A 27,310-nucleotide genomic window follows, 5' to 3' on the forward strand; every position below is an offset into this window, starting at 1 on the left:
GTTAAACGGAGATGTTGTATTCGGATACAACAAAAACATTAAAGATCCAAACAGGATGGAGGAACGGCAGCTGGAGTCACAGGGACAGGCCAGGGGACACAGCAAAGCAACCTTCCTCCTGTGCCACATGCAGGACGTTGTTCAAGAAGCCTCCTCTTGTTCTGATCGTAAGGATGATGACAGGAGAAAGCAGCTTCGAAAGGGAACCACAAGGAAAAAATGAAGCAGCTGCTTGAAGGAACACCAAAAGGGGCAGGTAAAACGGCAAAACACTTGCAAAACCCATGGCGATAGTCTCCCGTGCAGCCGCTTGAAACAAGGACACACACTACCACACTCTGTACAGATCCAAAACAGGCCAAAGCAAAACAAGATGCTCCACACAGCTGGTTGGGCTTCCAAAAGTCATAATCCCATCCAAATGGCCAAAAGAGTGCAGCTTCTGGCAGGTTTCATACAAACACTCAGGACAGACTGATGTGTTGCGGAGCCAGGGGTCCAGAGGCAAGGAGCAGAGGGCTGCAGCTAGGAGTCCCTGGTGACCCGTGGGCACTGCAAGGCTCAGATTTGGAGAGCTGATCCTCCCACTCCATTTCTTGCTTTCACAGCATTAGATCTACCAGCAGAAGGCCACAGGATCAGGCCTGCACCGCTCCAGCAGAGACGTGTGATCCAGGAAGCATGGGGTGAATAGTGAGACGAAGCCCAAAGCATCTGTGACAGTCACTGCTGTGCACACGAGGGCAGAGCCATCACCAATCCTCAATGGCTGACGAAATTCAGCGCCAATAAATGCATAGTAACATACAGGAGGAAAAGGTAAATCCACAGGCACACAGCAGCTGCAGGGAGAGGCGAGAAGCAGCCCTGAGCCTGGGGAGAGGTGGCTGCAGGGCAGAAGCACAAGGCAGAGCTATGAAATGATCCATGAAGACAGGCAGGGAGCTGAGGACACCCAGGGGACTAGGAAATGGCAGGTCTCAAACGACAGCCGTGATCTCCACACGCCACATTTACAAGTGCAGCTCCATCACATCAATAAGGCTTGATCCAGGCAGCCCCAGCAACATGGAATGTATCGGAGCATTTTCCTGCCCCCCACTCTCCATTTTGGACTTACAGTTTGACTGTGGGACCAGGAGACCAAAAGCAGCCTCTGGACAAATGACTTCTACTCAGGCTCAAAAGAAAAGGCAGCTCCCAGTCCTGAGAGCTATTAGATGCCTTTGCCTTAATGAAGCATTAAGCCTCAGGCTGCTGAGTGATGAGGATTTAACATTGATACCATTAACCATGTAATTGCTTGTCAATTTAGAAGAGATGCTTGGTCTGCATGGAAGCACCGGCAGGACATCCACTTGCTGGCACAAATCAACCCAGTCCTCAGGCACAAGACCAACAAAACTCCACACCCCAGCCCGGTGACACAGTCCAGCCGGATGGGATGATGCCTCTGTGGGGAGGAGAGCCCCAACAACCCCATGTTTCCTTCCCCAGCAGCAAGCAGGCCCACGTGCTGTCCTCGGCGCATCGCATTCTGCCTCCCTACCACTAGCACTCAGACTGTCACCGCAGCTTTTCTTCCTTCCCTAAAATATTTCAACTTGAGAACTTGGGCTTTGGCAGATGGGAGGCTCTGGAAGCCATACCTGGCAGCAGATGAAGGCAAGGGTCTCTTAAATGGTCAGCTTTGGACGGAGCAAGATGTTTGGTTTCTCTTCTGGATTCCCTCTAGCAGGACTCTGCTATGATTTGGGCCCCAAAGCACAATTAATGTGCTGAGACTGTAGCGAATCCAAGTCTCTTTCCTTTTATTACTCTTAATTACTCTTCCATCTGTGCACCACAGCCCTGCTCCAGACCCAGCCAGGCGCTGCATGGACGCAGCCCGAGTGCCTGCCTGCGATCTCCCCTTCACCCCCGGACCTGTCCCAGATTCACATTTCCACCACACAGCTCTAGGCAGGGGCAGCAGCACCCCGCTGGCACCCACCGCCACTGCCTGTGAGGGCTTTGGGGTGCCACCCCAGCCTGACCCCGATCCCGGTGGAGCAGACAGGGCAGTGGGAAGGCACACACTGACCCTGCTGAGGTTCAGGGCAGCCTCAGGTAACCCACAGCACAGCCATGGTACCCAACACCAGGCTGGAAGCTCCTGCTGGTACATGTAAAAACCCTACAGGTGGCCCCGAAGATGTGCCTTGCATCTCCAGTGTACTCGGACACCGCCAGCAGATCCCTGCATGAACCCATGAACAGACTCTATTTAAAATAAAATCCTAGCTCATACCACCTTTCCCCTCCTCAAAGTTGTTCAATGCTCCCTCAGTACCACGGTGTGGGTGATGCACTGCTAGGGGTGTTGCATTAGCAGAGGTGCTGCACCAGTGCCCAGCTCTATCACAGGCACCAGGCTCCCTCATCTCCGCATCCCAGCCAGGGCTGGCACCACAGGGACACACAGAGCTGCTGACAGGTCACCGAGCAGAGGCACCCGCCTGCTCCACTGCACACAAATGCCCTGCAGCTTGGTCACAGCCCCTTCTCCTCCTCCTCCCTCTGCCGCCGCTCACAGCATCACTGTGATTATTAATATTACTATGATTTCCTCGCTGGGCCCCGCTGCAGGGAGCGAGCCCGCGTCCCCCCACCGCACACATCATCCCAAGCCCTTCCCATTAACTCCAGCACATTCACTGGGTCGGCTGCCAGAGCAAGGGCAAGGGGCTGTGCAGGGGGAGCCGAGCCCCACGCTGTCACGCTGCCAGCGGGGCCAGCAGCAGCCTTCCAGCCCAGAGGCAGCTGCACCGGGAAGGGGCCCTGAAGCCCCAGAAATGTGTGTGCAAGCCAGGCAGCCCCGTCCCGTCCCTGCACGGCCGCAGGAGGTGCAAGGCTTGGGTTTCACACACCCTCCTGGCAGCTTGAGAGCTGCTCCAGCCTCCTGGTCTGTTATAGAAGAAGGACTGAGCAGCCTGATTCCCCCCGTGCCACCAACACTGGATGCTCTGGGGTGCCCCCTCCCTAGTGTTGCAGGACACTGGCGGGCCCAGTACCACAATGTCCATTGGGACTTCTCTGTCCCCCACACCTATGTAGAGCCCATCACTGCAAACCAGCCTGCACAGCCCTGGGGTCCTTCTCCCCACCATCCCCAGTGGGCACCAGGAGATGACCCCACAGGCAGGGATATCCAGCCTGCCCACCTGGCAGCTGCCAGCATCATCTACTCCCTACTACTCATAAAAAGCCCATTTTGGCAGGACAATAGTCTGCTCCAGGCTGCTCCATCCACAGCAATGGCTGTTGCAAAGGAGTGAGAAGCACACAGAGATGCTCGGTGCCCTAAGACCCAAACCTGTGTTTCACGAGCAACACCCTTCCTGTTTGATATCTGCATCCTCCTCCTTACTCCTCGGGGTTTACAGTCTCAGGGTCCCACAAACACACACAGCTCAGAAAAACAGGGGCGATTTCTAGGAAAGAGCCTGTCCCAGGCTGCCGGAGCTGGGGTTTCAAAGCATTGAATGGCAAAATCTCCTCATGAACCAGCAATCTGTTTCAGGTTTCCTCTGCCTGCAGCACAGCCCCATGAAACAGAGGGGCTGACTACCACAGGTCGCTGGAGAAGCAGCAGCAGGACCCACACCAGCATGCACTGGGCAATGGCGTGAAGCCTCCCAAAGCCACCACTTCACATGCAGAGCCAGGTATGGGCACAGTTTATCCCCACAACCTCCAGCCTGTGGTCTGGCTTTGCTGACATCCTCAACCTCCCAGAACAGGGAGCTACGAGCAGAGCTGGGTCGCAGGGCTCACCCAGCCCCACAGCAAAGCAGGGCACTCCCAGCCCAACTCCCATGGGCACAACTGTACCAGCCCACCTAACAGCATGCACCCCTAATGAGCAGGGCACAGAGCTAGAGGGGCACATGGCAAACCCACTTCCTAGCCGACACAACAGTCCCATTTATGACTGTGGTGTTTGCCAGGGATTTCAGCTCTCCAAAGTGCCACATCCTCCTGGGAAGCCCTGGAGCACCCAAGTGTGGTTGGAGGGGTGTGGGAAGCTAACATCCACCAGCATCATGTGCCCAGCTCTGGAACTGCCTGGCTAAATAGATTTTATATATAAACCCACATGACTCTCCCTGCACTGCGGAGGGAAATGCCAGCCTCCATGCCGCAACCTCGGACTGAGTCCTTCCATCAAGGGAAGCAAGTATGGCCAAGCACTGGTGGGTCTTCAAGCAAGGCATGAGGAAACAACCTAATGGTGCTGATTCAGGCTGAATTTGTTATAGCCATTTTTTAGAGTTGTTGCAAAACCCTACAAATTTTTGCCACCAAAGGGAGAGCCTGGTGTGCTGCTCCCTCTAGCCAAGGCACAGCGGCTTCACCTCTGTCCTCCCCAAGGACACAGTAAGCGGGGGACAGTCGGGGTGACTGCAGAGGACAGACCACTCACTGCATGCCCTGGGTAACCCAGATACCCCAGACATGCTTCTTGCTCCAGCAAACACACCACAAAGTGAAAAGCACCGGGTTCTAACACACTTCTGGAAATAGGAATGAAAGTCTGGTTGGGATGGAGTTCACCTCCACCTGGCCATGGTCAGCACCCCACAAAGATAAACAGAAATGTTAAATCAGTCCCATCCCTTATGAAGAGCAGCATTCCCAAAGTGCAGGACCAGCAGCACCAGGCAGGTTAAGGGGCTACAAAGGGAGGACACAACACACCAACACTCATCCTCCTCACGTGCTACAGCAACGCTGCCAGCCCTAAGTGCTGGTTTGGGACTGTCTCAGGTACTTTCTGGGAGCAAAGAGAGAAGTACTGCACAGAAGACAACACTAACACAAGTAATGCTTAAGTGAAAACCTAATTTCCCATTGAAACAGCTTTCTGATGGAAAGATTATAACCAACCCTAATTAGCATCATAATTAAGAGTCAGGGCTACATTGCAGGCAACTTCTTCAAGGCTAGAAAGCACTTCTTGGTTGCAAGACCACTGCTTGCTTACTTGCTTCCAAGCCCTTTTGTACCAATGCTGCCAAGACATGCACGTGGACAAGCCATGCAAGCTCCCAGCATCCCCATCCCTTGCCAGGGAGCAGGCACAGCCGGATACTGGGACACTAAATAAAGCCTCTTGTCTTCAGGACTATCCCTCCCCTTCCGAAAGCAGAGAGTGTCAGTAGAAGAGAAAGTTTATTTGCACAGTCTCTGCGGTAGCCCCAAGCAACTGGTTACAGGTCAGGAAAAAAGTGCCATGTAATTCTCCACCTGATGCTCTGCCAGAGCCATTTGTGGGCCCCAGTGGGAGCAGGAGAGGAGGAAAGTACTCATTGCATTTTAACAGGGTGTAAATCTCTTCAGTTAGGTAGCAGAACATCTATGACTGACTGAGAAATCTGTTGCGAAGGGGATGGAGACAGATGCACAGGGGATAGTGCCACCCCCCCACTGCCCGGATGGAATAAGCCCAGAGGAAAATCCAAGTTGTAAGAGACAGGAGAAGCTGATTCATGTGCAAATCTTCTGGAAGTTCAAGCTGCCTGGGAGAGCGTGGGGAGCCAAGGAGGCACAGGGCAGCGGGGAGGGACAGGAGCTCGGGGTGCGCTGTGGGATGCTGGGAAGAAACCCCACTGCAATTAAAGGTAAACTTTGCATAAACATCAGGAATCTGCTGGCAGCGGGGAAGTTCACACTGGTGCAGAGGTGCAAATAACCCCATGGCTGGGACAGGAGCTAGCCCAGACACTGTTTCCATGGTGGATGCAGCCGCTGCTGCTGCGCACCCACCGGCACTGCACCCAGCTCAGAGCAGGACAGCCCCCAGTTCACAGCACCCCATCCCATGGCAGCTGGAGCAGGAGCTCACTACACCTCTGAGCAGCAGTGCCCACAGCTCCCCAGGGAGCAGCACAGCAGCACCTGCGCTGCCCCAGCAAGAGGCCACCGGCTGCAGTGGTTCCAGCCCTCTTCTCCAGGACACTAGCAAACGGACCTAACTGTCTCCAGCAATCACGTCATAGGATCTGGATATTTCCAATATAAGCTAAATAAGCCCGACTATTCAGACAAGGACTCATCCCCTCATGCGGTAAAGAATGAGGAAGGGCCCCCTCTCTGCCCAAGTTAGGGCTGACCCCACTGCAGAGGGTTGAGCAGCCACCCCCAGGCTCTGCTGCTCCCCACCAGCCTCCACAGCCAGCTCGCAATTAGCTCTGTTAACACTAACTCCAAGCTGCCAGGCAGGATCAAAGAGCACAGTCATTACACAGCAGCAGCAGAAAAACCATCACTCCTAGGGCAAAGACACATCAAATGGCAAATAAAACCCATTCTCGCCAGAAAGGCAAGTTTTTAAAGGTGCCACACACAATCTGGGCAGCCCTCCCCAGCACAGCCAGCCTGGTCAAGAGGCATCCAACAGATCATTAGAAAATAGAGATGGAAAAAGGCTGCACATCACAACTCACTAATGCCAAACCTGCTCTCCCCCTGCATGTCTCACAGTCCAAATGTCTCACAGTCCAAGTGTGGCTGCTTTCTGCAGCCCCCAGAGTGCTCTTGATCTGACAGCCAGCACCCACCGCTGTGCACCCCAGGCTATCAGCAGCCCAGTTTGCAGATGAAGCTACAACGCACTATGTCAGAACTGCGGTGGTGCCTGCATGCCTCTCCCCAGAGCTTTGGCATCAAGAAAATTCCATAGGTACAGGAGCAGTGGAGCGCAATGGGGATCTCAGGGAAAAAGCCTGCGGAAAGGATCTAGACGAAGAATGAGTTATTAGAAAATATATGCCAAGGAAGTAGTTGCCTGAACTTATCTACTGTACAGCCCTTCCAGGAGCTCCTGTATGCTGGGATGTTTTTCAAGTCTTTGTCAAGCTGAAGGGTTCTTCTGCCTTTCAAGAATCTTCCTGGAAGTTTAGTCCAAAAGGAGCCAAGTTTTAATGTCTTCCAGTGTTACAGAGGTGAGCATCACTGAAGAGCAGGGTCCACCACAGTCCATGCACCTGCAGCTGCATGAGATTCTCCAAGGTCCCCGTGCCCCCCCTGCTACAGACGTGCTGGAGGGAGCAGAGACTGGAAGGGGAGGAAGAAGATGAAGGCAGAGGCATGGCCAAGGCATGCAGCACTCCGGAGGGACTGCTTTAGTGTTTGCCCTCCTCTGCAGCTGCAAAGGGAGCACCTTTTTGGGGAGACAAGGCAGAGTCACACTGTCCCAGCAGCATGGGGGGGGGGGCACAGCAGGATCAGGCAGGCATGGTGCCAGTTGGATGTCACCTCCCTGCTGCCTCTGTCCAGGTTGTACGGCACCTCTTCATGGCACCTCGGTTTTCAGAAGCACTGTGGAATTAAACACGTTTTACTTTCTCCTAATGGGTCATGTCAGTGTTAAAGAGATGCTCTTGGAAACACTATCTCCTGGGGAAGGGCACCTTCAGTTGCAGGCAGCCCAAAGGCCCAGGCAGACACAACCTGGTGTCCGGCACCCTGCGGCGGGGAGAGCCCTTGGCCTTGCAAGAGCTGCAAGCAGGGGTCAGGCTACCCAGCAGGCAGAGAGTTAAGCGGGCACCGGGACCCCAGCCAGGGTCTTTGTTGCAGGCAGGGCCCCCCTCTCCCCAGCCCAGGAGCAGATCAAAGCACTGGGTATTTACCTCCTGGCTGGGTGCAGGACACCGGCCCTTTCTGCTAGAGCTTTTCATCCCTATTAGGGCCGTGAAAGGCTGAGCTATGAGATCAGCTGCCAGGGGCTGTCCGGGGACAGCGCTGAGCTGCAAAGGTCAGGAGGGAGGAGGAGAAGAGAAAAGAGGCAGAGGCTTAAGGGACAGGGCTCAACAAAATCGCATTTACTGTGGTCACGGTCTTCAGACAAGCCTCCAAGACAAGGAACCGCGTGTTGTCTAAGGGCCATTATTTGGGTTTGACACGTCCAGTGCCCGGGCTTTGAAGTTGGGAGTGGGACACCATTAGAGACCCATTTGTCTCTGGCACAAGCCCTTTGGCTCCCACGCAGCATTTCCTGCAGGAAGAGGGTCTCATCTACCCTCTGCCACCAGCTCCCAGAGGGATACGGACAGAAGAGGAAAGCCAGTCCCCCAAAAACAGATGGTTATGGCACCAGGATGGCTTTGCTTTGCCCAGGCTTTCTGTGTTGCCCCAGGTATGTTGCAAGCTGGTGAGGCAAGGATGCAATGCATCTGCAGAGCACCAGCCCATTTGGGTGAAGAATGAGGAAGCCGGTTAATTGGGTTTTTATCAGCAGAAGTTCATAGCTCTCATCATGGCATCAAACGGCACTTTTGCTTTCAACTCATCTTCACCAAACAAGTTGTGGGACGGAAGATGAGGAGCACATGAAAGTGGCCACATTCAAATGCAATCAGCAAAGAAAGCCAGCAAAGAGCTGGCGGGCTGACAAAGCGCCCTAGGGGGCTGCACCCGGCCCCCCCCGGCATGGCACCCATCCACAGCACTACACCAGGACACAAGGAACCAGGGAGAAAATTATCAAATCCCAAGGGCTGCAGAAAGAGCTCAAGCGGCTCCGCAGACACTCTCACATATGCTGGCATGGGCTAGAGGCTTCCCAAACCAACAGCAGCTATTCCGGAAGCTGGGGGAGTACAGCCAGAAAAGCAAGTATGGCAACGTGTCCTGAAAACAAGGAGGAAGGATTATTCTGGCAGTTGGCAGTACATAGGTGACCCCTTCTCCATGATGAAGTGCAAGCTATAGAAAAATGCTGATGTAGGAAAGGCCCAGGGACGAAGCACACATCCAATGGTTTACAACAGATAATTCTTGCCAGGTTAAGTCTAATTGCATCTAAAAACAGAAATGCAAGACAAGGGGTTTAAAGAAACACTCAGGATAATATATCTGGTCTCACTGAATCCGGCTGCCAAAAAGCGTTAGATTGGATTATGAACATTATTACATCAAAAATGGATTGAAGGGCTTAAAGACTAACAATAAACAGCAAATGTATCAGATTTATGGGGCAAACATCTACCGGGGCCTTGCTTTTACTTCAGCATTTTCATCGAACAAGGTCTGCTTGCCTTAAAGAGGCTCCCAAGAGAGGTGTAATCCTATGGCTGTGCCCAGGCACTCGGCAGAGGGATGGGGAAGAGACAACACCCTGGAAAAATACAGCAGCACTGGCTGGCCAAGGTGCTGCCCATCACATCTGCAAACAGCTGCCTGGAGAGCACCCAAAGGCTTTGCTTGGAGGTCTTTGCTCTCCCACACCCCATCCAACACAGAAAGGGCTGCCAGGACTGCCCCCAAACACCAATGGAGAATGAACTGGAGAATCATGTCCAAGGATGAAGCCAGTGCTCAGCTGAAAAACACGTCACCCCAGTAGCTCCCTGCCTGTGGCATTGGCAGCAGCCACGGCACATGGGGCCACATCCAGAGCTCCTGTGTGGCAATGCTGGGGAGCTGCGCCGGGAGCTTCTCCTCACGCCACTCAGCTGCCAGGACACCAGGATTAATGCATCTCTATCTAGGCACCTCATTACCAGAGATAGGAAAACTGGAGCAAGTTCAAAGAGTAGCAGCAAATGCAATTAAGAGCTGGAGTGAATTGGGAGGGAGGTGGAAAGAGCCAAACCTGCATGGCTGGCTAAGCCCTGGTGGGGTTGGAGTCACCCATGAGCATCCCAGGAGTGCAGACACCAGGGAGAGAGGGGGGAAAGCCTACTTGAGTGGGACACAGACAGCCAAGGAAGCAGAGAAAATCATCTAAATGGGTAAAAACCAAGGCTGAGAATAAATATCAACACGGTCAGGCTCTCAAGCCTGGGGTAGGTGACCTGCAGGCACAAAGCAGGACCCCCACCCACATCTAGAACAGCACTGTCACAAAACAGCCATCAGTTTTCATCTTCCTGTAACTCCTGCTAGCCCCAAATACAACTGGATGGACTATTTGTAAGCACTCAGACACATTCTTCCCTTCCATTTTGGCCATTCCGTAGCATTCAGCTTCTCTACCAGCTCTGCAAGGATGAAGGGAGGAATAGCCACACATCTGCTAATGAGCCAGAAGCACCTTCTGTCTCTATGAGGATCGTATGAATGACCCACACCCTGCTGCCAGCCCAAGGGAATAGCAGCACCAATCACATCTGCACTGAGGTCTGCAAGTACAAGCTACCCTGGAGTCCCTGTCAACCTTTCCAGTAGCCTTACCCATGTGCTTGGCCAAGGAACCCCAAAAGAGTACTTCCTTTTGGGGTAAAAAGAATTAATTCCTGATGGATTGCATTTTACCACCTCCCACAGTACAGCCACCACTACATGCTTCTGTCCATAGTGTACAATGGTTCTGCAGGGAGGAGGCAGGAGACCCCCACCAGGCACCAAAGGCAGGCAGGGAGGCAGCCACAGGAGACTGAGGACAGCAGAAACGAAGAGCTGCCCTGAACCCATGGAGCAAAACACCTAATTCCCAAATTCCCAGCTTCTTCATGGGCCAAGGGTCCTGATGCCCCATGTCCTGCTGCAGCCTCACATCCTCCACCAAGCAAGCCTCCATCTCCAGCACAGACCTGCAGCAGGAGCTGCCACATCTTGTTTTTTATGAAGCAGCTTAGGAAGAAGCATCACCTTCCCCTGCCCAGCCCCGAGGAAAAAGATGCTTTTAAGTGGCAGAGGGGCTCAGCACGAAACTGCAGAGGACGGGGAGAGGTTACGTTTGCTTTCAAAAGCCTTTTTCATTGCTAAGCCAAAGGCTGGGGCCATGTCCCTCTGTGATAAAAGTGGCCTTAAACAAGGCTTGGCATATCCAAGGCGGGAGCAAGGAGCAGCTCTGAATGGGGAGGGACCCCGGGAAGCCCCTGGCTCCAGCAGGGAGGTTTTCCCTGCTTGGGGAAAGCAGGGGCCAAGCAGCACACGTCCCGCTGCTGCCCTGCTCCCGTCCACTGCAGCATCGCTTCCCCAGCTTAGGGCTGCCGGCAAATGAAAAGGAAGAAAAAACCCTTTTGTGTGTCAAGGCAAAGCTTGGGGAAAGGGAGGGGAGGGGGGGGGGGAATGGAAAAAAAAAAGGGGGGGGGGGGGGGAAGGAAAAAAAAAAAGACAACACGTGGGTGGTCTGCTCAGGAGACTTTTGACTTTGTTTTTTCGGCTATTTTCTTTCTCGGCAGAAAGAGCTCCTGGGGCTGCTCGGCAGAGGGGTACGGCCAGATCACAGGAGCATCCTCAGCCCACCCAGGGGCCAAAGTTCAGCTGGCAGCAGCCGCTCGCTCCCAGCGCCGAGGGGGCTCGCATCAAAGTGCAGAGGAGTCAAGAGAAATTAAAGTCAGAAACGGTCCAAGGAGGGGGCAGAGGCCACTGCCAGCTCCCTGAGGAGAGAGGGGCACCCCACAGGGATGTTCTGTGCACCCCACTCCCTGCATCCCTGTTCCGGCCCTATACAGGCTCCGAGATGCTGCAACTGGAGACTGGGACTGGGAAACAAGAGGATAAATAGGATTTTATGGTAGTCTCTTGGGAGTTCTCCCTGCCCTGGGAAGAAAGCAGGATTCTATTACAAATAGAGGGAAGACTTCTAGATATGAGAGAAGATTCCCATCACTGGTAGCAAAATCATGTAAAAAAAGATTAGGCAAACATGCAACGAGTTTAAAAGCTTTGGCGAAACCTCTGCTGGCAAAGCTGGCACGGTGCAGCTTGCAAAATCCCAGCTGAGCATCCCGTCGGAGCTGCAGCGAGCCGGAGCAATAGTGACCCAGGTGTGCTGGCAGCGTTGGAGGGGAGCTGGCAATGGCTCAAAGCCATGGGGGCCCTTGGGGAGCTGCGTTTGTACTCGGCAGCACGCCGTCGGTCGCTTGTGAAAATGCCACCGAAAGCTACGGGAGGTTGATTTAACTTAAGCAAGAGCTTTCGTGTGAAATGCAAAGCAGCTCCTTAAAACTTGTGCAATTCAGAACCTGGTAAATCCCTTTGCCTGCACTTTCCTGACAGACTTGCATTGCAAGACGAGGGACCCCACGTTCCTCCTCCCCGGTGCTTCGTTAGGCTCCTGAGCTTGTTCTGGGGAATGTATTTGACTATGGGGGCTCTTTGCAGCCTGTGGGTCTCACGGGATCTACCGAAGGGGCGTGATGTGGGATCCCGCTTTCAGCCCTCATGAGCACAATGACCGTGGCACTGCTTGAACTTGACCCCCGAGCATGGAGAAGCTGCTGACCAAGTGCTTGAAGATGTTTGCCTGACACACAAAAGGCAGATTCACGGCTGTGCTTTTAGCCCCTCTCCCCACTCTCTGCCCACCGCAGGGAAGGCTTGCCATTGAATCAAGCCTTGCCTCAGCTGAGGGACAGCAGAAGGGCTGACCTTCTGGGGTTCCAGAGCTGTCAGGCTGGTGCCAGCCATGGTTACTCACGGTACAGGAGATGAGAGTCTGCTGGGGAGCTGTGCTGGGGCTTTTGGCATCCCAATCCCATCCCCAGGGCACCTGGGCTTGCAGCCAGGGTTCCCTGCACCCCCAAATTTGGTGACCCCACCTGTGCCCCCTTAGTGACACCAGGCAGATGGCCCCAAATCCTGACAATGAAGGTGACCAAGAGATGGCAGCTCTTGGGAGAGACCGGCCCTGCCAAGGCGTGACTCAATCCAGTGCAGCCCGCGGTCTCTGCCGGCACCATGGCCATGCAGAGCAGGCTGAGCCGGTTCTTGTGCCAGGTCCTCACCCCTCCTATAGCCATGTGGTGCCCAGAGCCCCTTCGTCACCACCCTGTGCTCAGCGATGTGTTAGGTAGCACTAAGCAAAATTCACCACCAAGGGTGGGCTCAGCACTGCCCTGGCACTTTCAGTGCACCAGGTATACCCCAAACTACAGGCAGCCCCAGGGAGGGCTTGGTGGGGAAATCCAGGCTGGCAGCATCACTGTGTCATCACACTATGGCAGAGCACCTCCTGCCCCAGCTGCCTGCTAACACCCTCACCACCTCCTCTGAGAGCAGGGATTTCAGGCTAAAAATACACTGTTTACTGACTGAGAAGCACCAGCTCCCACGGCTCAGTGCTTGCTTCCCATGCGGGATGTGACCTCTGCACTGGGCTGCTCACCAGTGAGCCTGCGGCATGTGATAGCGAGGGCAGAGATGAGCCACCGTGCCCTTTGCAGGCTGCTGTACTGCAGGTTCACAGGGGTAACAGTGAGCTTGAGCAGAAGACAAACAGGGAAAAGTGAGGCCAGCGCTGCCAGACTGGGGGCCAAGGGATGCCCAAGCTGCCCAGAGTCCACACTCTGTCCACACAGAGCCAGCACACGCAGATACATCCCCCCGCACTCATGGACCACGGTCTCCAAGAAAATTCAGCCCTTCTTCTCTCACCCCTCCATAAAGATGTGTTGCACCAAGAAAACAAGAGGATGACACCAGGATGCAGAATTTTACAGCCATTTAGACCACAGAAAGCACTGGGTGGCAGCTTCCCACTTGCCGGGCTGCTCTCAGAGCCAGGACCAGTGAGGAGGGTGGGCATCTCCTTGCTCACCATTTCTCCTGATCCCAAGTGCAGCACCAGGAGCTCCCCAGCCCCAAGGCAAAGCCCTATAAGAAATGCCCTGCAACACCTCCAGCAAAGATGACAACAGGCTCCAGGTTTGACGGTGCTCCAGACACACGTTGCCCCTCCTTGCCAGGACTGACCTGGCAGGGGGACATGCTCCTGGCTGCGGGCACGGCCAGGGACACAGCAGAGCAGCCAGACAGGGGCCGATGACCCGTTCTGTTCGGTCAGTGCCACATTCCAACCCCTTCTCCCATCCAGCTGGAAATATTTTCCATGCGTGTCAGCTCTCTGCACCAGCCAAGTCGCGAACAAGCGCCTGGCGACACTCTCCAGACCCCTGCAGCCCCCCCGAGCCAGGGTCGGCGGCGAGGAAGAGGAGAGCGACTCACATGTGATGAAGTAATCCTGCTGCCGCTTGAATTCCAGGCCCATGTAGTTGGGGCTGAACTCCTGAAACTTGATGGTGAAGCGGATCTCCTGCTCCGGCCGGTTGCACGTCACCAGCACGTTGGGGTCCATGACGGTGCTGCAGGCATCTGCCTGGTCCTTCTTCACCAGGTACAACTTGTAGTACTCGTAAGGCTTGGACGGCTCCGCCTTGGGGCAGATAATGTCCAGTTTATCCCCAATCTCTGGGTAGATGACCAGCCCCTTCCCAGTCATGAACCTGGAAGAGAGGAGGGCAAGAGGTTAGCCACATGCTCTAGCACAGGCCACAGTGGTCACACCAGCCCGTTCCACCCCGTGCACAGCCCTGCTTTCGCACCATTTCTTTCATGCTTAAACTGCTGTTTTCCCTCTGCAAAATGGCTTTTGACACCAAAATAAAGCTCCCTTCTTCCTTCACCACCTCTGCACATGCAAGGAGCCAGTGCAAGGCTCCCATCGAGAAAACCATGGGCTCAATTGGTTCAGCCCCACTCCACATCTCTCCTGCCATGATGAGGGTGAGCACCCTTCCCAGACACAAGCCTGGCACCCAGAAGGGAATGGAGCCTTCCCACAAAGGGCTGCAGAGCGGGCAGCCTGGAGACGCCACGGCTCTGCCCGACGGCCAGGCAAGGAGCTTCCTGCAGGGACAGGCAATAATTAGGCATGGGGAGAAGCCCTGACAATGGGGCGCAGGGAGGGATCCCTTCCACGCCCCAGCTCCCTGAGGAATTCCTGTCCTTAAATGGAAGGGAGGGAAGCATCCTGCAGGACAACTTCTACCAAGCCAGGCTCAACGGCGTGCCCAGGAGCGTGGGAGGACCGGATGGAGAGGAGCAAGGAGGGAGGAAAGCTATTTGGGGCTGGAAGGCAGGGCATTGCGAAGGGAAGGAAGGCAATATGCTGATAATTAGCATTCAGATTTCATTATTGTGGGGTAATAATCTGAATAATTTTTTTTTCAGTGTGAAGTAGAGTATTAGGGAAACAAGGAGGGAAGCAGCAGATCATCTACTTTGATGTAGGCAACATAACGCATTCTTGATGGAAGATAAGGTGGGAATGGATGCTCCTGCAAAGTTATCTCCGCTGCAACTCCCTCACATAATTTGGGCACAGCAAAAACTGAAGCGTGTGCCTCAGCAGGCTGCACGTCGGCAGCTTTCCCTTCCCACTCTGACGCAGCTGGGTCCCTGCCCCATCCCACCCCTTCAGTCAGATGGGGGGACAAGGACACCTTCTCCCTCCATCAAGCTGCGCCGGCTGGGGCTCCAGGCACCACAGAAGGAAGATCAGACACACAAGACCAACCTGCTCTGTGGCTCTGGTACAAGTCTTTGCAAGAAGCCACAGAGCTGAAACCATTGCCTGAGCAGCCCAGACTCCAGGCCTCTGGCTGCCCGAGCCGCAGCAGATCCGCATGCCGACCCATGGGGCTGGGAGGCAGCAGGCGGAGCTGGGGCCCACGCACAACCCGATGCCCTTGGCAAGGGCTCCGGAGCTCGGTGCCAGCTCTAGCAGGGGGAGGGCGGGATGGCCAGGACAGAGACAGACATCAACTGCACCTTTCTGCCAGCTCACCAGGTCACCCTCATCCAGCCCCAGGAGAGGAGGCAAGGCACAGGGACAGGGGAACAGTCCCCTTCACCGACGCTGCTCTGAACACGGGAGCTGAATTCCAGAGGGTTGTCTGCCCCATCCTCCCTGCGGTACCCAAAGCATCACTGTGGGATCATCCCAACCCCAGCACCACCATGGCAGTGGCTGTGCCTTTGCCATGCAACCTTGTGGGAAGCAAGTAAGTTGTGTTAAAGTCATGACTGCTGGAAGAAGGGATGCAGCAGCCTCATGGAAGAACAGGAAACGTAATCCACACAGGGCCCGTGCAGGTGGGATGCTGCACCACGGCTCCATCCCCGGCACTGCCGGCAGGTGAGCCACGCTTTGCCTGAGCGCTACCAAGTAGGTCAGCTGGCCCCCGGCCAGCGCACCGCTTCCAAACCTTGGGAGGGAGCGATAAAGGCTTCCCCCACCCACAATTCCTGACGCAATCCCAGGAGCCGAGCAGCAGGAGATGCAAAGGAGCCCCTGCCCCTCCCTTCCCTTGCTCAGCCTCCCCACCCCGTGCCGGGCCGCAGACATGCAGCGCAAGTGAACACTTGCACGCTCGCTCATGGGTTCCCACCCCGAGAGGCAGCTGGATCCCACACTCGTTTCTCCACGGTTGGCCTGAGTCAGAGGCTTTCTGGCACAGAACTCCCAAGTGACTCAAATTCCCTCCTCCAGCCCCTGCCAGCTCCCTCCTGCCCAGAAGATGCCAAACAGGAAGCCACAAACAAGCCAAGCAGATGTCTTGCAACGCCGGAGCAGGAGGAGAAGGCTCCTATCTGTCCCCCATCTTCATACCAGAAGGACTTATCACATCTCCTTGGCCAAAGCCTTGGCCAACACCAGCAAACCAACCGGTCCATGTGACACCAGCCTGTGCTGCCGGCACGGCCGTCTGGGATCGGGTCAAGCTGATTTTTAATGAGAGGAGAGGCCATAAAGCAATCAAGGGAGCTGAGAACATCCCAGCACCACATCCTGCTGGCACTTCTCTTCCTCTTAGAGAATTCACAGAGGAGGCCTCTGTTTGTTTTATTTGTTTCAAGGGTAAAATGACAAGATTAATTTCTTCTAGGAACGCTTGGTTTCAGCTTCAGAAGCACACAGCTTCTGCCTGGGAATTAGCCCAGGAACGTTTTCCAGATCTCCTACACGAACATCAAGCAAGACTGAGCTACCAGCCAAAGCAGCAGCCCTTCCCCACATGCAGTGCTGCACGGGGCTTATGGGGGTGCTCCCTCCAGCTGCTGCTCCTTGCCAACCACATTCCTGCCCGCACACACACTCTGTACCCTTTGCCCTCTTATTTCCCCGATTTCTTCTCCTCTGTTTCCCCCTTAGTGTCCTCCCTCTCTTCCCTGAAGATGAAGAGAGTCCGGGCAGCACAAGTGGTGGAAATAAGCCCCTGAAGAGCACGCATTCAAACCCCTCTCAGTGTTCTTTGAGCTCCTCACCACAACCACACATCCAGATTTCTTCCCCCCCCCCCCCCCCGCTTTGTTGCAAGCAACAGCTTGTGATGACCATCCTACAGAAGACAGACACCAGTTCCCATCACGCGACAGGCCTCCACAAAATTATACTTTAAAATACAAAAGGCGCAAAGCAACATTTATCACAAGAACAGCAGACAAGTTCTGGGTATGAGAAATATTACTCCAGAAGGATTGTTGAAGGCAAAAAAGAATCACTCTTGACTTGTCTTTACAAGGACACATCTTCAGTTTTATCTTAACCGGGAAGAATGAATAGATCTCCTTTTAAATTAAGAGTGAAACTCATCATGGCCTCAGAGCACGCGCTGTCATTCTGCGGGGAGAATCTGCTCTATCCTCCATACGCTACAGTTTTGATTTCCCTGTTTTAAAGCAGGGAGGGAAACAAAGAAAAATCGTAATTCAACTCAACCTTAATGCTAAAACTAGTCTGACCAAGTGCTTTTGAGGCTGATCGTGCACAGTGTGTGCTGGAGCCTAGCTGTGGAAGGCCACGAGCAGGCACTCAGCATCCCAACTGCACACAGCACCCGCTTCTACCTGTGCCTCCACTTGGGAGGAGGATGGTGGCTCCAGTTTTATTTATTTAGCCTTGGTGCTACTGCCATTAGCAAGCTCACAGATAACATCTCAGCATTCTTTCTCCTAGTGGCAAAGGTGGCGGAAAAGACTAACTACAACCTATTAAAGTTTAAAAAACACTATATTTTTGCCCTTGCTGCAAACAGCATTCATTTGAGCAAACAGTGCTGTTGGGGGGACACTGGCCTCTGCTCCATTATGGGCAACTTCATTAATTAAAACCCCTCAAGGTGATTTTTGGGTGGCACCTGTGGCTGCCCACCCGCAGAGCTGTGCAGGTTGCTGAAGAGCATCCCATCGCAGCCAGGCATCCCGATCGCCACATCCCGGTCCCCAGCTCCCGGCCCCGCAGGTTCCCTGGGAGCGATCAGGTGGCAGCATCCAATTTCCTCATTGTTTCGGGAGGTGTTTTCTGATGGGAAAGGTGAAAAGGGTATTTGTGAGCCTTGTAAACCGATTCCTCCGAGTTGGGTAAACAAGGGGAGCTCTGTTGGCAGCGGGATGCCGGGATGCCGGAGCAGAGATGGGATTAAAGAACAGCCGCTCCCCTGCCCCGAGTTGGGGGGCCGCTGGCAGGGTCCCTCAACCCCTGCGGACCAGGCAGCTCACCAGCTCGGAGGGTTGGTCTCCCATCACGGATCTAAAAAGCACCAGTGGGACCTGATGGAATGACCCAGGGCCTACATATGGGACCTGCTGGAAGGGCCATGGGCTCAGCCAGTATCCAGTGTCAGAGGCGGCCACCCTGTCATCTCAGGGCTGGTTTGGGGGAGAGGAATTGGAATGAGGCAGTAAGAGATGATAATCCCTTGAAACACGCAACGGGGCTGCTTAGGGTCCAGGGAGGGATTGCAGCCTGGTGTCCTGGTGCTGCGCCTAGGCAGGAGATGAAACCACACCATGGCACCAGCACATTCCCTAGGTGAGTACCGACCAGCCCCACAGTGCCAACTGCTCCTTCAGCTCAATCCAGTCCTTCGGTCTGTCCTTTGGTTCAACGGCCAGGCACAGACCCACCCAACAGCTCTGCACACTGAGAACAACAGGGAACCACAGGCAGAGAGATGCTGCCCTTCTACCAGCAGCCGAGACACTCACACCTTGGCTCTGAGGAGCAGCCACGTGGAAGGGTGGCAGGGCTCCCAGCAACCCCCCTGTGCCAGCCAGATCACAAGCCCATGGCTTCCTGGGCTGCCTCAAAGGACACTGGCTGCAGCACCAGGGTTCCTGCAAGCCAGCACATCACACAACGATGACCTGCTCCATCCCACCGCTGGTAGAGGCTCAACAAGCCCAGGAACATGAGGTAAGAAGGAAAACCATGCAGGTTGAGTCAGAGCAAGCTCAGAACTCCTGCTGGGCATGATACCTCTCTCCTCCACACACACACACACACACACACACACCAAGCAGGCTCCTCTTCTCCACGTGGGCATGCATGGGCTAGCAGACTGGGTCACAGTTAAACATGGACAATGCTAACATGTTCACAGTAATAGCTGCAAACACAAGTGTCCTGCAGATACAGCATCCAGCACCTTTACAAACAAGCTAGAGACCTTCAGCTCTTCCTCGGCGAGAAAATGACTGGTAAAATGCTTGAAAATATGACTTTAAAAAAAAAATGAGCTGACGCACTTTCCAACAACCTCTCCCCCAAGCACAGGCCCTCCTTGCATCACATGAACTACCAAATCTTCGGGGCAGCACCACTTTCCCCACATCCAAGAAACATGATGCACCTCACCTTGTTTCAGGCTTTGCAGAAACAGAAAACAGAACAACATTTAACAACAGTCTCCTCTTCAGAGGAGATGCTCTAAAGCATTAATGCTGACATACATACAAGATGACATATGCTAAATGCTGTTTTCTTCAAAGAAATCCAAAAATAGCTGTATCTTCCAAGGAGAACATTTACTTCTGGCAGTGAAGGCTGCAGGATGGCTGATAATGCCCGGCAGAGCGAGGCACTGCAAGTGGAGGGCAGCAATAACCAAGGTCCATATGGCATTTTCTAATATGCAGGGGACCTGCATCTTCCTGGTGCCTGCGCAGCTGAAGACCACACTGGCGCAGCTCTCCATACCAACAGAGCACACAGGTCCCACCAGCAAGACCACAGCTTCCATGAGCCAGCGCAGCTCCTGACAGCTGGGAACCACCTTAGAAAAGGGATGGGAAAACAGCCAGCAGCTCTGCAAGCTGAAGAGACCCAGTAGAAAAGCCAAAAACTTCATGTCTAAACTGTGTGCGTACTCCTGAAAAACACCTCTGAAACCTGTGAGAGCTTTGCCCATGCCCAGCCACACACAAAATTAAATGCCTGCATCTCCCTGCCTCATTCTTTTCCCTTTTCTGGGACACAGCAGCACTATTCTACAGCAGCTACCCAGGCACAGGGGACCCTCTCTACCCAGAACGCTTGGCCATTAGTTAGAAGAAATCAGTCCTGTCCATGGAGGAGTCCTCCAGACCCCTGATGCCACAGAGCCAGGTCACACTCCAGCCATCCGAGGGTCCCTCCAGAGCTCACAGTCACTCCAGAGCTCCTCCAGTGACACCCTAGCATTTGCCAAACCCATATTTTCACCAAGCAAGAGACATCAAGGGGTTGGCAGCAAATACTGGGCCCTTACTTGGGCTGTACCTTCACAGCTCCGTGGCTGAAGCCAAACAGCATCATAGGACAGGGACAATGGCATGGTCCCTTGAAAGCTTGAGCCAAGAGCACCAGACATCCCATTTCACAGGCATGGGGGAGGACTGGATACATCTGTGGGGGTCCCCAGCCAGCCCTGCCAGACACTGCAGCCCACCACCCAACTCACTTCACCTCTCCAGAGCCAGGGACAACTAATACAGGAATGAATTACACACTTAACCAAAGGGCCCACCTCATCCCAGTACACCAGCAGCATCCACAGCCCTTTTCCAGAGCACCCGGAGCAGTGACAGCACCTGGAAGCACACAACCCTTTTTCACCTCCCGTTAAATTCTTGGGAACAAAGATATCCCATGGAAGGAAGTTAATTACAACTTGAATAAAAAGGTTCCCTGCTCTCCTCTGCCTCCCATCTGTATCTGTCGCCTTCTCGCTTGTTCAGTTGAGTTACTCATCACCACAAAGGAGGGTAAATAGGAGCACGCAAATCCCTACACTTTCAGATCCCACTTCTTTTATGTGCTCTGCTATTATTAGTCTCCTTTAAAAAGAGCCTTCGATCTTTTTTTTCCCCTGCTAATCTACGTATAATTATTTTCACTGCCCTTCTGCAGACCTCTTCTATTTCGGCTGCATCCTTTCGGAGCCGAGGTGGGGAGCACAGAACCTGGCAATTTCAGGTAACTCTTTCTGAAAAAAAAGAAGCCTCTTATCTCCTTCAGCCCTTTGGCCTCCACTGCTCAAAGAGATATTTTTCAGCTATTCACAATGGCACCTTCCAGCCTCTCCCAGCTCTTCGTCATCCCCCTGTCCCTGGGGAGGGGGAATTGCCTCTGCTGAGCCCCTGCGGCCACACTGTCCCGTCCCCCTCCCAGACACACTCTAAGGCCCTTTTTCCACATCTTGGGTTTAATGAGGCCCATTCAACCCTCCCAAAGACAAAAGACCCTTCTCGTTTCCAAACGGATTTACACGACGCATCAGTGAGGCATAAACGGGTTGCCATGGCAACCCGCACCCTGGCCCCCCCCAGCACTGGGATGCCATTTTCTAACGCCACTGAGCCCCAAAACCCCTTTGTTGCTTTAATGCCAGCTGTAAGGTTTGTCACAGGCTGGTAAAAGTACTCACCCACCCAAAACTGACACACACACACCCTCAGGTGCCAAGGATGCCATTTTCTGAGATGAAGCTAAAAGATGCTCAAGCCAGTGCAGCGCTCGTGCAGGCACCCCAATAAGCTCTGCACCATGATCAACTCCAGGTCATGGTCAAGCCAGGGTTCAAATTAAGCAGAAGGCAAGGAAACACCCAACTGTAAAGGGGAACTGAAACTAAAATACCCTTCCCTCTGCCCAGAAAGAGGTGAGATGCTTGAGGCAGCACAGGAGAGTCCATGCTAAAGCGCCAGCCCTGGCTTAGCTCCCAGCCTCCCTCCATAGGGAAGCCGGTGGCTTTGGCAGTGCCAGAAGGCCACTCAATACTTTGCATAGAGGCTCAGTAACCATAAGCCTCACACTCAATGCTTCATGCTGTATTTCTCCCTAAAGCTTCAACCACTAAAGGCCAAGAGATAATATCGTCTACTCCATGCAGAGCTGCCCATCCCAGGTGGGAAGCAGGAGAGACCCCACCATGGCTCCTCGAGCTTTGTTCAGAAGTTGCACAGCCACTGTTGTAATCCTGAAGACCAAACCCTTACAGAACGTAAAGGGGACAGGCCAATTGTGCTTAGGAAAATGGAGAAAGACCAGATGGAACCTATTCCATCACAAACCCACACAATTGCAGTGTCTTTCTGCAACGGGAAGCCAGCAGGAGGACCCAGGTTACAACTGCAAACCAGCCTGCAGAAGGGTCTGGTCTCCCCTTCTCCATTCTCCCGTGGGAGAAGGAATCCAGAACAACACTGGGCAACGGCTGACTCAGAACTCCACCCACTTCACCACCCAGCAATGGTTTCCATTACTAGAGGTGCTCTTCAGCCAAAAAAGCCACCCACCAAGCAGCAACAACACAGTCCCTCTGTAGGGGTTTTGCTTGTATCATCCCTGCACCAGATGCCAAGGCAGCGCGAGTCCAGATGCGGGACAGCTAGCAGGTCACTGGGGGGAAAGAACAATCCCGACAGGTCTCCTCTGCCCTCTGCACCAGCGGCTGAGCTCAGGAGCCCACTCTGCTCCCAGGGGCTTTAGGACCAGTTCCAGCAGCGGTTACACCACGGTTATCACCAACCAAGATGACATCGAGCACAGGAGGGCTCCAGCCCATGAGGGTGCTGCAGGGATCAGGCTGGCAGCCATGCTTCAGGAAAGCAGGCATGGGTGCTGGTCACACCTTGGTGTCCATGGCCAGCGGCTGCCACCACAGCAGTGACATCCCCATCCCCACAGCCGCCAGCAGCCAGGGCCGGCCCCGGTGACTCAGAGCAGGGCTGCGGGAAGGGCTTTCTCTTTGAGCCATCCTCTAATTACAGCATGGCAAAAGGTACACGCTGTCAGAGAGCATCCAAGCCCCAGTCTCCCCCCTACCAGCCCCAAGGACAGGCACTGGAGACCCACAGTGCTCAGGTGGCTACCAAAGCACCCAGCCAGGTAGGGAGAGAGCTCTGCTGTCCCCTCCCATGGCAGAGACCACATTTCCAACCACATCTCCTCCTGTCCCATCCCAACTATGGCCTATCAGCTGCCCACAAACACTCAGCAGAGGTTGGGTGGCTTTGGGCTTTGTCCCGCAGAGGCTAAAGCACGCACCAGTGATAGCAGAGCCACCACAGAAGCCACCAGTACAGGGCCTGCCGTGCCGGGATCACCGGAGTGGGGTTCCTGGCCCAGTCGTCACGCTGCTGCGTGCCCCCTGCTTGCTGTCAATACATCCACTCAATCGGGATGGGGGTCTCAAGGCTTTAGTTACCTCCAGCACCCTGCCTGGGTGCACACTGCCTGCCCTGTGGCTGGAGAAGGCGCACATAGGTAGTGGGGGACAACTGGGTACCCCCAGATCACCTCCGCACTGGGGATGAGCGCTGCCAAAGGTGGGTGACAGCACCTGCCAAAAGGTGGATGTTTTCTTTTGTCCCCTCCTGGGCTCGGCCAGGATGCCTCCCCATGCCTGTCTACCACATAAGAGGATGGCTGCTGACCCCCACCCCCCCAGTGCTCTGAGGAGAAAGGGGAAGAGAAGGAAGGCTCCCAGGCCTCACAGAAGCTGAGCGCTGATGTGAGCAGCCATGTGCTGTTCCATCTTCCCACCTCTGCGCAGCAGCCCGTGCGTTCGGATGCTGCACCCAAACCATGTAAACAAACCATATTAACCCAAAGCCCGTGAGGGGGAGTTACAAAAGGAAAAATGCTGGTAATTGAGGGAGTTTGAAGCAGATTTAATTGGGGCCAGAGCCCTGGCGCAGGCTGCTGCTGCCACCTGCAGCACTCTCCACAGCCGGTGGCATTTGGCCCTGGGGACCCCCAGCTCCTGCCGGCACCAACTCATGGGGTGCAGACCCCATCTGGGTTCAATAAGGAGCAGTGGGGGTCCCCTGGGCTCACCCCCCGCCCCCCTACACCCCTGCAAAGTCATTATTTTCCAGCACAATAAGCGGCTCCGCCAGCGATGGAACCAAGGGCTCGGCCAAACCATAAAGAGGGAGATGAAAAAAAGCCATATTCTCTCCCTCAAGTAATATCGCCCCGCACCTCCCCTCGGAGAAATAAAGACGGACCGAGTTATCTAATTAATGCTGGCAAGAAGCAGGGAGGCCGGGGTCCGGGGGGGGGGCTGCCGGCAGCCCACAAAGGCGGCGTGGGGAGCGGTCTCCCCGCCGCCGCCGCCGGCATCTCCCGTCAATGGGGCCCCACGCTGGGAGTGAGGTAAGAGGGGATTCAAAGGGGGGTTTGTCAGGGGTTTTGTTTTTGAAAACGGGGGAGGGGAAGGGGACAGGGCTTGACAAGAGCTGACAGACAACTGAACAAAACCATAAGGGCCATGAATGGCAACACGGCTCTTTAATTGGCATAGGAATGGAGAGAGAAGTGAGACAATGAGGCGCGGGCAGCAGCGGCGGAGCCGAGGCGCAGGCAGCGAGCGCTCACCTTCTGCCTGCCTGCACTGCTGCTCCCCAGCACAGCTGCCTGTCCAGAGGTTGGCAGCTGGATGTTGCAGCTGCAACCACCATAACCTTCCCCATAAAACCATCCGAACCCCCGAGGGAACGGGAAAGCATAGCCCAGCACCCCAGCAGGCGCTGCAAAAGCCAGACGGCACCAGAAGCGAGCGGCACAAACCCAAAGCCTGAGCGCGGGATGCTGCAGGTATTAAATGATCCAGCGGAAGCAGATCAGGTTCCCCGCTCAGCCTCGTGTACTTTTCAGCTTTGATTCGGTTTCGATGCTCGTGCCCTGGCTGCAGCCCCGCTCATCCGGAGGACGGGGGGCCGAGAGGGGAAGCGGGGGAGAGGCAGGTTAAAAGGGAACAAGGTTGGATCAGCGGGGTTCCCACTCCTTCCCTGACCCCTCCGAAACAAGACAGTGGAGATTTCGCCTCCCGGTTCCAAAGCAAAGAATTACTTTGGCAGGGGATGCGGCGGCGGCTGGGCGCCCACTTGGAAGAGAAAGCGGCAGGAATATGCCCAAGGAACCCAAGAGCAAGACCTCCCCGCCAAGCCCCACTAATTGTCATGCAGATTAATCCCCTGCCAGGACAGAAAGGAGGCAAAACTGCAGCCCTTCACCATGTGGGTTTGGGGAGCGCAGGGGACATGAGGGTGGGGGTTCAGCCCACCAGACCTGACAGCAACCCCAGTATTTTATGAAGACCCCCCCCTCCCCATCCTTCCCACCTCTCACTTTTCCAGCTCAGTTGGAAAAATGAAGAACTGAAAGCAAACAGCCAAGAGATGAAGTTACAGCCTGCGGTTAGTCCTTGGGCGAGAGGAAGTCCCTTCCTCCCTACACCCCAGTACCTGACACCCTGGCTAACCCTCCACTCCACAACCCCAGACCAGCCCCCTCCCCACATGGGTCAGTGGCTGGGCACGCTCCCGCACCCCAACCTGGCCACCACAACGTTGCAAGTTGCTGCTTCTACATCCTCAGGGGTACACGAGGGCTCCCCAAACCCCCTCAGCTCCCCACTTCACACTACACATGACCATACAGCTGCCTTCAAAGCAAAGGAGAGGATCAACCAACCTCACCCATTTTTCTGAGGACTTCCACAAATCTAAAGCCCACACATCCCCCAGGGCGCAGCAGCAGTGGGGGCCTTCCAGCTTCAGCCACTTCCCTGGCACCCAGCAGCCCCCCAGGGTGAGCTAGAGCCCTGGAGAGCCCACTGAGGACTGGGTGATGGCACCAACCTTCACTTGTGAGCATGGGCTGAGGCTCGCCCTGGGGAAGCAATGCTGTGGGCTTGAAGGATTAATCCCAGCATTAGGAACTGGGCAGGGAGAGGAGAAATCCCGGCGGATGGTTACCCACAGCCGGGCTGCGGGATGCCCTGCCCTGCACCAACAGGTCTCCCGGGTTCCGCCAGCCCCGCGGTCCCCGGGGAGCAGCGTCACCCCTGGCCGCGCCGCCGTGACTCAGTGCCAGGCCCTTTGATCTCCCGGCTCCCAGATGTGGCCAAACGAGTTCTGTCATCCTGGCTCAGTCTGGAAGCTGCCATCTTCCCAGGCAGCTGCAAATCACCATCCCTCAGCCCTCGTGTCATTACCGGGAACTCGCCCAGCTGCAGCCAGCCTTAGAACCCATTAAAGCCTTCTTAACCGCCCCATCAGAACGAAGTGCATGCGTACAACCACCCCAACAGCTGTCCACTGCTGCCCTGCTCTAACTGCCCCAGCAACCAGGTCGCACAGTATTCCTCACCTCTGAGTCAGCCCTATCATCCTCACGCCGCACTTGGCTGGACAGGACCTTCAGCCCCACACCACGGGGTGGATGGGTCTGGTTTAGGTCTAGGAGAAAAAGCTAAAGATGAGTCATAAGACCTCAAAAGATTATTTCTCCCTTCACCCCGCCCTTGTCCTCCTGCACACAGACTGCAATGGATCTCCAAAACCTGGTGAGCAAGCTCTGTGAGAAAGCACGAATCCAGCCTCTAACCTTTGGCCATGCTCCTGGATGTCACTCAGGGAAGAAAGCTACCCCTTTCTCCCTTCAACCTCTTCCTAGTGCTGCTCACATTCCCTCATTCTGGCACAAAAGCCCCAATCTTCTCCATATCTGCAGCCTGCAGGAAAGACAAAGCCTCTCCTAAAGGCTTCACCACTGTAAGAGACTGGGATCCCCTGTGCTCCCCTCTGCCTGCCCTTCCACTGCTCCCAGTTTACCCAGTCCAGGGCTAGTTGGCACAGCTGCAGCTGAGAGAGGAGCTGGGAGAGAGGCCAGCACAACACAAGAGTGTCAGGTTTAAACCTCTCCTCCTGCCGAAAGAGATCTGGCTCGTACTTGCTTTTATTTTTAGGCCAGATACACATACAGCTGAACTTTACACAATGTACAGCCTCCCGCAGGGAACAGGAGGAGAGGAACCAAAAAGCCCACTGCTGTCTTGGGTGTCACAGACGCTGTCAGATCCAGAGGTCTCAGAACTGGGGCTGCTCTCCAGCCCCTTCCCCAGGGATGCCCCAAGCCCCAGGAGCTTTAACAAAGCACTAAGGGAAGCTCAGGTTTTAGATCTAAAAATAAACCAGCCCTTGGGATTGGGGAGGAGGACGAAAAGGAGGAGGAGGAGGGCAGAGCACCCAGGCTGCCGCCCCGCTTCCAGCCCTGGCCCAGCACACAGCAGTTTCCAATTGCCTGCGGATGGGGAGCATTCACAGTCCTCCTCCTCCCTCCCCCAGGACAAAAACCTCCAACTTGCCACCCACATGCATGGAAGAAAGCTGACGAGATGCAGCAGGAGAGACCAGAGTCTGCCCCCAACCACTTCCTCCCACCCAGCTTCGCTGCCAGATGCAGCCCCCCAGAGCCTTGCCCCAG

The 27,310-nt window shown here is 54.8% G+C and overlaps 1 protein-coding gene across 1 annotated transcript in view; it reads right to left on the reverse strand.

The window, feature by feature from the left end:
- Positions 1–27,310, reverse strand: part of EFNB1 (ephrin B1) — a 53,346-nt gene that overhangs the window by 9,170 nt on the left and 16,866 nt on the right. The window contains exon 2 of the mRNA XM_062640073.1: positions 13,939–14,216. Coding sequence (XP_062496057.1) covers positions 13,939–14,216 — 278 coding nt within the window. The remainder of the gene's footprint in view (positions 1–13,938; positions 14,217–27,310) is intronic.

This window comes from Pezoporus occidentalis, unplaced genomic scaffold (genome assembly GCF_034315485.1).
Source record: "Pezoporus occidentalis ecotype Australia unplaced genomic scaffold, CSIRO_AGI_Poc_V1 ctg63, whole genome shotgun sequence".
NCBI lineage: Eukaryota > Metazoa > Chordata > Aves > Psittaciformes > Psittacidae > Pezoporus > Pezoporus occidentalis.